Genomic DNA, 14,691 nt, shown 5'->3' with positions numbered 1-14,691 from the left:
ATTCTCGGGTAATGGGATTGATATAGATGTGAAATTCCAGATAACAGTACAGAATTAATTTTCTAAACTTGTATAAGTTTGTCCATGATTATATTTACTGAAGCGATATATGCCAAACTTAAATTTTTAAGACATGAGAGATTGGCTATATTTGTATTCTATAATACCACATTTCTGTTTACTCGAGTATGTTTTAAAAATGTTCATGCTTATTAGTACGAGCGAATTTCTCTAGAGCTCATATGATCTGAAGTAATTGGGAGGGATTATTCAAATTATTTTTAGACTAATGTGAATAAGTGAATATCATAGGTGGGAAGTTCGTAGGAAACTTCGCAACACTACTATAAAGAAATAAACTTCTTTAAAACCTGTGGGCTGTATATAGTGTATAGTGCTTTTAAAATTGCAAAACAAAAGTAAGAAGTAATATGTTTTGGTTGCAGGGCGTAAAAAAATGTTGCTGCTTTTTAATTTTTTAAATGGGTTTTAATTAGGGATGGGCAAAACCTGTTTCTAGAAAAACCTAAATCCGAATAACCGACATTTCGGTTTTCTCCAAAACCAGTTTCGTTTTTTTAAAAAAACCGGTTCGGTTTTTTGCCGAAACCGGTTACGGCTTTCTCCAAAATCCTGTTCGCTTTTTCACCAGAGTAGAGTTTCGTTGTTCCCCGAAAACCGGATCCGTTTAAAACAAAAGCAAATTTGTGTTTAAACATATTAGTTTTTAAGCTAATCGGTTTCGGTTTGCACTTCCTTTTTGTGAGAATTTACACATGTTTTTGAGTTTCTTTCGTATGTGTTCTCGACGCATGTTACAATGCCGTAAAATGAAACGCTATTCTGGTCAGAAATAGAACCAGTTTTGGAAAAACTGAAACCGGTTTCGTTGAAAAATAACAGATTTTAAAGAAAATCGAAACCGGTTTCAGTAAAGAACCTAGCCGTTTTTTTGGGGGGGGGGGGGAGAAAATAGATTTTTGAAACTTTTCAAAAACCGGTTTCAGTTTCCTAAAACCGGTTTTGAGTCCACCACTAGTTTTAATGTATTCAAACATATCCTGCAAGCAAAAGATCTTACTTATCCCACAGACTGCACGATATTTCCATTAAAATTTCTCAGTATGTTCGATTGAAATCAGAAAGTGTCGGATTCCCTTCTGTTCTCCTCTACATTGCAACATTAGTTAATCAGTTGCAGCATCATTGCTGCATCTTTTGTTTGTTTTGCAATGGGTTGTTAAATACACTAAACACGTTAATCTCAAATATTAGGAATTAAATTACAACAAAGTCCTCAAGTTACGTAAATTTGACATACATAATTCGTACTTACGTAAGACATTAAGTAATTGTCTAACGTTTCCGATATAAGTAAAATTTGCGAATGGTACTGACATCTGAAGTAAGAAGTATTGTTATTAAATTTCTAAATTTTGTTCTGAGAGCCTTCTGATGAGTGAAGCATATGTCTAGCAGAAGTAACGTGTGATCTTCGTGTAAAAAGAAGTATAATGCATGGTACTTAAAAGTAGGTACTCTTGACTCAAAACGCATTCAATCTCGGAAACAAAAGTGCTGTTAGCACGCAAATTATAAAAAATATACGAAGATGACCACGTAAACTTACACTTAAAGTATCAATAATGAAAGCAATAATACAATAGGACAAATCTTAGGATAAAAACGTGACTTGCCCAAAGAGCCCTGGAACGATCTATATACGTTAAGTCGATGATTGTCTATATTGTTGTATCAAAGTTGATACTATCGTTTCTTCGTATAATTTTCCTTGTACAGAGAGCCGTTTTTGACATCTTTCGTGGATGTTCTTGTTGCATCTTTTGTATAAGATAAACTTACTGAATTTTTTATTTTATCGCAAAATGTTTCATGAAAGTCAGGGCTCCCAGCTGTCCTATTTTTTTCCCCTATATTTTTTTGAAATTTGTGTATATTTGCCCTTTTTATGTCCTATATTTTAATCTTGTTCTTTATTTCCTATATTTTTCATTGATTATTAAAAATACAAGCCAAAGGTAGTTCCCGAGATGATTTAACTTACCACATATTAGCAATATACTAAATGTGTCTTAGCATTTTTTTTCTGAGGGATAGTCACTAATCCTCATTATTATTTTTTTAATGTACTTTTTTCCTATCCTCCCATGTCCGCTCTTTTTTATCTGTTTCCAATGTGCTTATTCTTCCCAGTGAAGCTTAGCTGAGGAATCTTGCTGTGCTCCAGTATCTTATAACTCAAGCTGTGTTAGCATTTTCTTTCAGCAGTGTATGCAGGAGTATTGGTTAGGCATTGAGGTGTATTAGTATTCACCAACATGTCCCAACGCCTTCCAATATTGCTGTACATAATATGCAGGGTTCCTACGCGTCTTGGAAAATCTGGAAATAAAAGTGTGTTATGGAAACGCCCTAGAAAAGTCATGGAAAGCAGAAAAATTGTGAAAAACCAGGAAATGTCCTGGAAATTATTTATGAACTGGAAATGTCCTGAAATTGATGTTGTATAACAGTTGTTAGAAGTGTATATATAATTTCCAGGGCTAGAAATTTAAAAAGTAAAAGGTTATATATATACTCTTATTCTGTATTAACCCATAATAGCCCAGGTTTTCCAACTTTCGATTTTCTTGCTCATCTTGCATATTCTACCACACTACACATATTTTGTAAGCGAAACGCGGTTGTTTTCGATTTTTGTCTTGTCGTTTCACCAGGGGGATCCGTTACCAAATGGTAACACTGGTCTAATACAGTATCAATTAAACTATTTCATTGGGATCCAGCGTTACCATATGGTAAGTTTGGGCTAGTAAAATACCTTTGGAAATGTGGTTATGAGTTTATTCTGTATGTATGATACTACAAAGGTACGATAAAAGTGTATTCCTCTATGAACGATACAGATATTACTACATACATATTTGACTACTTCATGCCCCTTTCCCATCAAACCGTAGACATTGGAAAGTAGGTGTAGATTTCGGTTTGATTGCTTGTCTTCCTCTAGCTTGAGCAATTTTTCCATTTAACTTTAGATAGTATGTTGCAATTGCTCTCTTGAAGTCCTATTGAGCCATTTTGTTCTGATTTTGTGTCATGTTGTGAAGATATCAGGCATTTTCTATTGCAACATCTAGAGACCAAGTAAAGATAGACCACCACCATTTCTTCCCTCGAATGCTAACATGATAACAGTTTGTTCCTCCTATAAACTTATTGTGCTCACCAATAATACAAGGACGTGTTATAGAAACCATCTTTCTTTCCTACTTTGAATATTTTCTTACATGGTTGGTTGTACGGAATGTTCAGTAGAGGCAACAGTAACAGTTGAGTTCTTGCCATCGAGCTACCAAAATACCGTCACGGCTGTAATAATAATAATAATAATAATAATAAATCCTTTCCTTGTTTACTTTCTTTGTAGAAATGATCTTGCAGTTCTTAGGAACACGATTTTCCTTTATAGTCCCAGTAGAAGAATGCCTACATTTTTTAAGGTATGATAATAAATTCATGTTAGTTAATAGATTGTCAAAATACAAATAATAAGGAAGCTTCTTCTCATTGGGCAATTGGTTCAACATACGAACTATGGTATCTGAAGGCTTGCCAAATATTTTGTCATAATAATCACTCTGGCTTTGTTTGCCTTGATATATATCAAAATTAACCAGATAACCATTGAATGTATTCAGACGCCATACTTTGAATCCAAATGTAATCGGCTTACCACTAATAAACTGTTTACAGGAATGTTTTCCATAATAGGCTATCATTGATTCATCAAAGTCAAGCTGCTGAACAGGAACAAAGTGTTCCATAAAGTTCTTTTGTAGTTTACTTGTAAGTGAGCGCAGCTTATACACTTTGTCTGATGTATCAATCCTGTTATGTGCAAAAAAAAAAAAAAAAAAAAAAAAAAAAAAAAAAAAAAAAAAAAAAAAAAAAAAACCGCATTATCTGGCTGGCCCTTTTGCACCTCATAAAATCATTACAAGTTGATTTCACCTTTCGAAGTCCTATTTCCAGTGAAGGGGAAATTCAGGAAATGGATTATACCCAGACACCACAAGAACTCCAAGAAACACTTGAATACCTCTTTTGAAATATTTTGATCAGGGCAGTCTCTGAATTTAGCATAACGACGACTCTTTTCTATCATCAAACCAAACAGCTCGTTGTTAAAGAAAGAACAATTCAACTAGTGAAAAATCAGAGTACTTTGAAAAATTACATTCTGGAAAGACTGCATTTGTTTTTACTAGATCTTATTTTCTTCCTTCGGCAAGAACTATTTAATGACAAACGTAGTGCTATTATTTGTATTATTACAGAAACGCTTTTGTCCAGTCAATGAAGAGCTTGGGACATGTGAAACACTGTCTCAGGTCCATGTAAAGGGGGACAGGTATTGATGGCAGCGCAATACCCATAAAAGAACATGAGACTCTGGTGGCTGTATATAAATATTCTCTACGTTTGGTAAAGATTGTTCTATCAATAGTTCATCAATAATTTCGGAAAGGCTCAATCCCCTGCAAGAACAAGAGGGAAATGAACGAGATCAAGTAGTAATAAAACTAATAAAACTAAGTTGGTAATAAAACTAAGGTTGGTAATAAAACTAGTAATAATAAACTAGTAAAACTAGTAATAAAACTTACTTGGTAATAAAACTAAAGTGGAAGATAAAGAGAAGTGAGGAAAAGTTGATACAACAACAACAACAACATCAACTACTGTCCTATATTTTTTCAATGTCCTGCTGGGAGGCCTGGAAAGTGTTTTGAATAAACAAACAAACAAAATAAAGGGAAGTTTGAGAAATTAGGTTTTTTATTGGAGTCTTATATTTTATTTATTTTAAAGACTGTTTTATTGGAATCTTTAGGATTAGGATTAAGAATTAGATTTCTGGGCTTTCGGCATCTGTAATCATCTTAGCTCGTCTCGCCCTTCGCTGGTTACACAACGCGGGGAATTGTGAAGGAAGAAAATAATGGAAAAGGAAGGGCCAGTCCTAGGTACCATTTCGGCATTTGCCTGATGGGAATGAATAAAACACAGGAAACCCTCACTCAGGATGGCTGGCCTGAAAATTCTTGTTACACTTTTTCGACCGAGTGTCCCCACTCGGAATTGAACTTGGAACCACTCACACCAGGAGGATTCGCTGTAGACAGTGCCACCCTAAATCGATTCTTCGCCTTTCATTTCCTCTTACCCTACATTGTAGGCAAGACCGTTAGTGACTACGCTACGCGGAGCCACAATTAGAGTCTGGTATCACGCTGTTTCAAGCTGTGTTTGTTAAATTTCTGACATGTAATACTCTCTTCTGGTTTCAGTGAATTTGACAAATACCAGGTATCAATAAGTGTGCGCCGACAAGCTCCAGTAACACGAAATAGAAATGAACCGACAATGTGGGAATTTAAAGAAAATCTAGAACCTGGAAGAACGTATCAAATTGTTGTGAAGACTGTCTCAGGAAAAGTAACAAGTTGGCCAGCTACTGGAAATGTAACAGTTAGTAAGTATATTTTTAGGTTCCGTTTTGATCTGATTTAAGTTTAAATGGGTGGAAGAAAATTTTAGAAAATTCTTAATTTTATAATAAGAATCAGTAATAGAATGAAACAAATAATAATAATTAAGTTAATTAAAACAAGAAAACGTGACATTTTCGATAATATATTTTTGACATGTATATTTGCGTGTACTTCTCACAACCATTCCTTAAAAGTTCAGTTAATTTAGTTCTTGTATATTCTTGTAATTATTGTAGTGGAGTGTGAACTTACTAATTACAATTCAATGATAAGAATATATTTGTTAAACTAGTATCCTTTTTAATTTCCCATAAAATGATCGTAACTTGTCGAGTTTTCAATCATTCATCACTTGATTAGTTTTTATGAAAGAGAGATGTATCTCAAGAAGAATGACCGTATTTTAAATGATAGTGTGGACTGAGACAGAGAAAGTCGTCTAAAGCGGTTGAAATATTATATCAAGTGTTCTTACCAGCTTTGCATTCTGGTGATTTTTATGATAGTGTATGCAGCAAAATATGTATTATTGCATTTAGAAAAATATCTCTGCAAGTTTTGTTTTATCATGTATGTTTGTACGAACTCATAAAAACAAAAAATCTTGAGATAATGTAATTTTGACGAAGAAAAGACAACATGTGATTAAAGTGTATTCCGCGATTGTTTTAGTCAGTGCCAAAAATAAATACAAACCGCGATCGTCTGCTTGCCATGCGGATGAGCTAACAGTAACATATCCAGTATTCTGTTTTCATTACTAATTCCTCATGTTTCACCTATTCGATGCTCTGGCAAAATAGATCGAAATGAATAATTTACATCGCCTATATTTAAAGATATATTTCCATATTATTTCTACTTAACAGCTCCTTGCCAGCAGCTGAGTGAAGGTGCCAGCAACTGAGAAAATCGCATCAGAAAATTTTGAGGCTGAACTATTTTTATTAATATCAATAAAACAAATACTAAGATAACATAATCTACAAAATGTTATAGTTGAGACATACATACATTCATTCAGTCAGCTTATGATTACATAATCCTTTATTTTAAGTTTTCTTTAAGTTTTTCAGAAAAAATTTGTTAACATTTCATAAGAATTTACTCAAAAGATTTCCAAAATTTTTAGTGAACCAGCGTTTCTCAAACTGTTGTCCTCGAGATTTGTTCTTGTTCTCGTCTTAGATTGAAAATTAATAATCCAAAAAAGGAAAAATAAAATTCAAGTGAATTTCGTATTACACATTAAAAATATCAAACGGAGTTTGGAAATTACATATTTTCTTGTGTTAATATCAGTGTAAAAGTAAGGAATGTTAATTAAAAACTTAAACGTAAATACACTGGTATTAACATATGCGCAGAGGATTTTAAAAAATGGGATTAGAGTATTGTGGTCCGTAGAATATTCTGACTGGTAAAAGTGTTCCTAAGCTTTAAAAAAAATAAATAAATAAAATTAAAAAAAAAAAACCGCTAGTGAACACTGTGAGTTTATAAATTAATTTTATCATCTTTTGATAGACATACCGAATAAGTAGATCTCTTATATTTTTTTATATCTTCGTCAGTGATCAAAAAAGAATTAAGGTCATTAACGTTAAAAATTAAATTGTTACCAATTTGCAAAATACTTTTTCTGTACTGAGGCTGTATGAAGCTCGGCATGCTAGTTAAAGGGTCACTACTGGGTTTGTATTCTAGGTATGGATCCTCACTGGGAGTCAAAGCACGTGCGTTAGCTACTTAGTCGCGAATGTGTTTTAAATATTATATGCTTATCGCATTAATATTATTCTCTTTCTTCCTCTTATCAAGAACCCCTTCCTGTGCTGAACTTGAGTTCTGAAACTGACGATGAACTTGGTGACATAAGAATTGTGTGGACTCCTGATCCTGCCAGCTATCAGGAAAATTATAAGGTGAGTACATAAGTAACACCATTATAAAATAAGTAGAATTTACCTCCAAACTTCGTAACGTAATTTTTCAGTTTTTTGTGTGAAAATGTATAAAGGCGTAAGCGTCGTTGTAGTTGTTGAGTAATCGTCGAAGCAAATCACAAGTTTGACGCTTAAATGCACTGTTATATTATTCCTTCTTAAAATATCGTTGTAAAAATAGATTGAAAAAAAAAAGTGAAGATAGCAATAAAAAATATCTTTAATTTGTCCCGCGACTATACAATTTAGATTAAAGGAGACGGAAGATTAATGAAAGTGAATAATTATGAAAGAATTAATGGAATGAGAATGTTAGATGAAATTGGAAGGTTCCATCAGAAACTCATCTGGGCTGGAATCGAACCAGGACTCCTTGCATCAAGGTGAGCACTTGATCTTCTTCCCTTAAAGTAGATTGGTTCCTCAGATTTGGTGGTAGTATAACATATGATATGAGTCAGTTCTTCTGAATTTGAAAGATCACTAAGTGGTTTCTAAGAACGAAATTCAATGTAGTTTCAAATTACGTCATCGGTGTCTCTGTCTTCTCTACAATCATCTTCTTCCATCTAGCCACACAAATCCTTAGTGCTTTCTTTTATATTGTTACCTGCATCATCCGACTACATAAGAGCTTTTCTTTTCACTTTTCTAAATCAGAGCGTTTCATCGCTTCCTTTCAGTGGTGCAGAGTTGTCAATCTCTTCGTCAAAATCAATACCATTCCCAAACTCACTGTCAATATGATAAAATCCATTAACCTTGACTATCCATAGTATATCACATATAACTTAATACTTTTATCACTGCGTATTTTATTACACCACCTAGGTTCCTATATTATTTATTGTGCTGCAATTATTTATACTCACGACACTAGTACAAATATTAGTTCTTCAAACGAATTATTTCCACGTTAGCAACTTTTTTGTCCAAGAATCAGCGAGAGATTATGTAAGTAAAGTATATAATTTTGGCAAAACACATTGTAAAAAACAGATTTCTGCATCAGTTTGATAGTACTGACCATCTGTAAGTACTACATATAATGTTATTCATATTACAGTTGAAATTTATTTAATTATGTATATTTTTTATTTTATTTTTGATTTATCGATTGGTATTTGTATGTCTTGTGTTTGGATATTTTAATTAAACACATTAAAATTTAAGAGTTAATTATAATTTTAGACTGTATCTCATTAATCATACTATGTGTTTTGCTAGTGTAATAATGAAGAGGTTAGTGATGGATATATTTCAATATCAGTTTGTCATCAGTAAGTGCCATGGTGTCGTACAGCATCAATTTTTATATTGAAAAAAAAAATGTTTTTCTCTGTTTAAAAACTACGCATGAGCTGTAACACTCATGCATATTATTTTGTTCAACGTAACAAGATCTATCAACTTGTATATGTTTCATCTTTTGACTTTTTTTTTCTTTCTTCGTTAAACGCTAATAATATTTGTAGAGTTATTTGTGCATATGTACATTACAGTTTCTGAAAAATAATTGAAACTGGCCGTATATCTACGAACGGAACTTAACGATTTTTTCATGTTTTCTTGGGTATAGACGTAACCTTTCTCATATGCACGCAAGATAACATCAAAAGAACATAGTATGAGGAACTATCTTTCGCAACTTTTTTTTTTTTTTTCAAATACTGATTCGTATTCATTAAATATAAACCTAAATTTACCAGTGTGCAATTTTTTATTTTTTATTTTTTTTTATTTGAACTGCAAACACTTTCGTATTAACTTCTGTATCAGTCCTAATTAGGTGCAAGGTTTCCCTCATATAACCTTACATCTGCATCTGTTACGTGTATTAGTCACTGTTGTAAGTAACTATGTGTTAGTCATTAAAGTTAATAGGCTATATATATAATATACAGATGGTGATCAGAAAAATGGAAACACCTGAACGAAATTGCAACTTACCAGATTAATATGGTGTCGGGTCACCTTTCGCCTTCCGAACAGCCTTGATGCGACGTGGGATGGAGGCATAGATGTCGTGAATGGTAGCAAATGGAATTTTACACCATTCCTCGTGCAGGGCATCGGCCAGTTCTGTGAGAGAGGATGGAGGTGGAAATCGTCGCCGGAGTCGTGTTTCCAAGACGGACCACAGATGTTCAATTATGTTGAGATCTGGGGATTGGACGGGCCAGGGGAGGTGTTGAACTTCATTCCGATGTTCCTCAAACCACGCTGCAACAACGCCAGCTGTGTGAATGGGTGCATTATCATCCTGGAAGATGGCGTCATTGTCCGAGAACAACATCCGGACCATAGGATGCAAGTGGTCTCCTAAAATTGCGACATAATCGTTGGCAGTGATTCGTCCGCTAAGTGTGACCACAGGACCCAATGAAAACTATGATATGGTGGCCCACAGCATCACCGAGCCGCCGCCATGTTTCACAGTTGGGCGCAGACACTGCGTTCTCCACACATAAACATGGCCCGTGGTTGGGAATAGGGTGAAGGATGACTCATCCGACCATTTCCAGTCCTCAACGCTCCAAGTTGCATGGTCGCGGCACCATTTGCGGCGTGCGAAAGCGTTATGGTCCCTGATGAGCGGTTTGGCCCGTGCAACACGACCCCGTAAGTTCATGTCATGTAATTCGCGGCGGACTGTGATTGTCGAAACAGGGTGGGGGAGGTGCTGATTGAGTTCCTCCGTCACTTGCTCCGCAGTGGCACGACGGTTCTGCGTGACAATGCGCTTTAATACCCGGCGTGACATGTCACTCATGATTTTCTTCCGCCCACTTTCCGCTTCCCCGATGTGATTTTCCCGTGTGTTGTGTAGGCCTTCATCACCTTCGACACTGTCCCACGCAACACACCTAACACAGTAGCCACTGCCGTCACACTCACTCCACATAACCGCGCACCAACAATTTGTCCTCTTTGAAAATCTGAGAGGTCTCCCATTTTACACTACCTCTGTCTGCTGCAGCCACTGGACACTGCTGTTCCACTGCGCCTGACGTAGTATGGAGACCGACCTAACACACCACCACCAGCGGTCCGGCGCTGCGGGCGCCACGACACCACTGCCAACCCATACATCTGACGTGTTGCCAACTAGAGGTGTTTCCATTTTTCTGATCACCATCTGTATATATATATATATATATATATATATATATATATATATATATATATATATATATATATATATATATATATATATATATATATATAAAGTCCTCCTAGTACAGTGTACTTCCAAGGATTAAGGTATAATTATATAGAACTTATTCAAACGAATTTTCATTATTAGCATTGGAAATTTCAAAGTTTTAAACCGTGCCGTGTGAAAAACATTCCAGAAGCCAGTGTTGTTGAGTCCTTTACCTAGTAAAATGAAATATTTTAGTAATTTGCAATCTTTTTCATTTTAATTCATATCCAGTTGCTTGCTTGGTTGTAAATTCATGTGATTTAGCAGTTATATAGTTAGATCAAAGGAATTTTCCAAACAAGCAAGTAACATACGTTTTCCAGTACCACACACATACCATAATAGATCACAATTAATTTATATTAGCACATTTTGACTACTTTAACGGTTTCTAAAGAGATCAGTTTATTGTTACTAACAGTAATGTGTAATTATTATCTTCAGGTATAACAATGTATTTGTTAAGAAATTCCTAATTATCTTAGAGTATATCTTCGAGATTCTTAAAATTAGTTTAAAGCATACCTTAACCTTAACAAAAGCATGATAGCAACCGTGAATTCAGAAATCGACAACATTCTAAAACAAAATTTGAATAACTAGCACTATTTAAATTATGAGTGACTTTTGTATGTCGTTAGAGGATGACCATGAATGCACATAACATTTGGAAGATAACACATAAATATAGTGTTAATAAAGTTAAAACATTTTACAGAATCAGAAACAACTTAAAGAAATGTATTCGAGTAATTTTTATGAAAATTCAAAACTCTATACTGAACAGTGTAATTTGATCCAAACATCACATTATTGGTAGACAATTTTAAGATATTTTGTAATCAATCTTCATTTGTAACTTTTTTCAAATATTTCGAAAATAAAGAACAATGTTTGTTAAAACTTAGTAATTTTCTATTACTGGGAATTCGAATTAGTGAAATATAACTTACGAAAGAAACTGCTTAAGAGCCCAAAGCACGTGATTTACACCTTGCACATATAATGGCAGGGCTCATAGCGAGTCACTTTTTAAACTAAGTTACTTTTTTTCAAGTTGGTCACTAAAAGGTTTTTTTTTTTTTTTTTTTTTTTTTTTTTTTTTTTTTTTTTTTTTTTTTTACAAATTTGTTACTAAAAGTTACTTTTTTTGGGAGGTAAAGTAAATTTTTCGTGTGACATGGCAGTTTTGCGTTGGCAGTTTTCTAAGAAAAATATAAAAATAAATGGAAAATGGCAAAAACTTGTTACTCATTACTCTTCTGAAAGCTTCAGTACTTGCTGCCACATGTGAAACAGTCGGCTTTATTCTCACTTCAGCTTTTATTCTTTCTAAAGCACAGTGGATGGTTGGTGGATGCTCAAGCTCTCAAGGTGGGGTTGAGAACCCTTGTGTCTATTCTTTCTTCTATCATAATAATCTTTTAGTTTTCTCTTGTAATAGTTAACGCTCCGTTCAATGTTGTGTGTTTGTGTTTGTGTGGTTCATCATGTTCGTCTTGTGTTATGCTTCTTGCATGTTCTTCTTAAGAGTAGGTGATGAATTTGAATATTTCATGGCTTTGAGAACTCTCAATGCTAAGTTAAATATAATGTCTGGGATGAAGAAATTCGGAAATAGGGCAGAACTGGTTCCACTTACTCAGAAGCTTCTTACATCTGCTTACCGTAACTACAAAGCATACTTAGAAAACTTATGAAAGGAAGAAGGTCAAAGAGAAGTAAAGAAGAAAAGATGAAACAAAACAACAAGGAGAGAGGTGATGGAGAAATTGACAAAGGTAAAAAGGGGCATGATGAGATTTTGGTCGCTTTTTCGTGTTCTTTTGGTTACTTTTTGGTCACTTTTTCGTGTACTTTTGGTCACTTTTCAACTATTTACAAAAGACCAGACCACTATGAGCCCTGTAATGGTTTAAATTTCCTTTTTTTAATAATTTCTTAATAGCGTATGCCTGTCCTTATTTTATTCACTTTACTGTTTCATAACGTTTTAAATAATGTAATTTAACGTACACTGAATGGAAATTTCTACATAATGGAAATAAAAGGTATGTTGTTTTATTCTGTTAAAAGACGGAATGGCGGATTGATTCTGTTAGGAATTAAGAATTCATTCATTCTTAATTTCGAATTGTACGATTAAGCTCGATGTACAAAATTTTTCATGAATGTTTAAGGCTACAATGTCACTATCATAATCTGGGAAAATGTGTAAAGCAAAATGATAGAATACTTATCTTTGTCTCGGTGGCCATGATAAGCTATCACTCTTTTCTATCAGAGAGATCCTACTTTTATTTTTTATAATTAAATTCCATTGTTACTTAAATAAATGATGGTTTGAGAGAAATTTATGACTCACGGATAGCGATATGAATGTTAAGCTGTGAGTGTTTCATTAGTGTTCATCCCATAGTGTATGAGATTATTAATAGTGGACTTACGTTCAGTGTCTTGGAGTTTGTGCGCAGTCAAACTTCTAAATACATTTTACAGAGATAAGATTATGTATCTATCAAAAATGGTAACGATAAGTTTATGTTTTGTAGGTTAGTTATCATGAAGTGGAGACGTATAATGGTGATAGTAATACCGTGCACGTCGATAAACCTCCGTTTACATTGGAATCTCTGCTGCCGGGGCGTAACTACTCCATAACAGTTTTTGCAGTTAGTAACAAGGCTGAAAGCAATGGGTCTTCCATTTTCCAGGCCACAAGTAAGTGTCACATAATATAAATAACCAGTGATGTTATGTAATGTATTTTGCAACAGTGCGAATATTTGTTGTTCGAGTAATGAGCATTGGTCGAAAATTTATTGGTATAAAATGAATTCTTGGTTGAATGATTATTTAATTGATTAAAATTTAACGTCGTTTTTGAGTACCGAGGCTATATGAGACGAGACTTAATACTTACGAGAGATTCAAACCAAAATTCGGGCTTACATTTAATGAAAATTTATTTGGTAACAAATAATAGAATAATGGGAGAAACTTTATTTGAATATTCATTTGAATAATGAATAATTAAGTAATTTTAATTATGTATGATATTAAGTGATTGCTGAATCGTTAATGCTGTGAATTTTTCAGGTAGGTTCCATAAAAATAAGTTATTTTTGAATGAAAATTAAGATCATGAATGGTCAGCTGATATAAAAAGATGGAGGTCACAGACACACCTGTACACGCACAAAACCATTTAATGCGGAAATATATAAATGAAATAAAAAAGTCAGAACTTGTATGTTATGAAAGAGAAATTTGTATGTCTACTCGTCTAATACCATAATTTTATGCAAATCATGTCATAGTTGAGAAAAAGTAAATGTTACAGTACATAAAGGTGTCTACTGAATTAAACATGCATAATTGATTTTTATGGTTTAGTAATCAATACACCATATCATTTGAGTGATACCGTATGCGTGGGTTAGTAGTAATTCAAATTAAATTATTAGTTTTCTTGCAGAATCTACTTCATAGGATTCTGCTTTCGAAACCTCTATTGAAATATGTATTATTAAAAGTCGCAGCTCAGTAGCTAACGCGACTATGACAAAGTTTGTTATAAAGCGCACAGTTGTATTTAAAATATTGATAATAATGGCACGTCCAATAAGCCGATATTGTCTTGAAGAAGTATATATTGTAAAATATTTAAAACTATGGAGGAGTATTGTGTATATTCCACTTGATCTTCAGCAAACAAAGTTCACATTAACACAAAATTGTCAAAAATATAAACATTTTAAATAGTAAATAATTGAATTAAGTAAAGGAGCATATAAGGTAGCGGCCATCGTATGTGCTCCTCCTGATAGGATTTTATGTATAAATACAAGGATTTATTGCCATGAAACTATTTGTTAATTTTTTGCTTGATAAACAGATTGTAATAGAAGCCATGCTTTTGTTGCGTAACCAGCGTTTAAGAAGAGTAAAAAATGTA

General features: G+C 33.7%; 1 protein-coding gene across 5 annotated transcripts in view; it reads left to right on the top strand.

The window, feature by feature from the left end:
* Window positions 1-14,691, top strand: part of Ptp10D (Protein tyrosine phosphatase 10D) — a 279,629-nt gene that overhangs the window by 179,144 nt on the left and 85,794 nt on the right. For all 5 annotated transcript variants that reach the window (XM_081751951.1, XM_081751950.1, XM_081751948.1 and 2 more), the window contains exons 8-10: window positions 5,376-5,560; window positions 7,401-7,504; window positions 13,286-13,454. In XM_081751951.1, coding sequence (XP_081608077.1) covers window positions 5,376-5,560; window positions 7,401-7,504; window positions 13,286-13,454 — 458 coding nt within the window. The remainder of the gene's footprint in view (window positions 1-5,375; window positions 5,561-7,400; window positions 7,505-13,285; window positions 13,455-14,691) is intronic.

This window comes from Thermobia domestica, chromosome 3 (assembly GCF_964235325.1).
Source record: "Thermobia domestica chromosome 3, izTheDome1.hap1.1, whole genome shotgun sequence".
NCBI classification, from domain to species: domain Eukaryota; kingdom Metazoa; phylum Arthropoda; class Insecta; order Zygentoma; family Lepismatidae; genus Thermobia; species Thermobia domestica.
The sequence above is the reverse complement of the archived record's forward strand: the minus strand, read 5'-3'. Positions and strand labels throughout refer to the sequence as shown.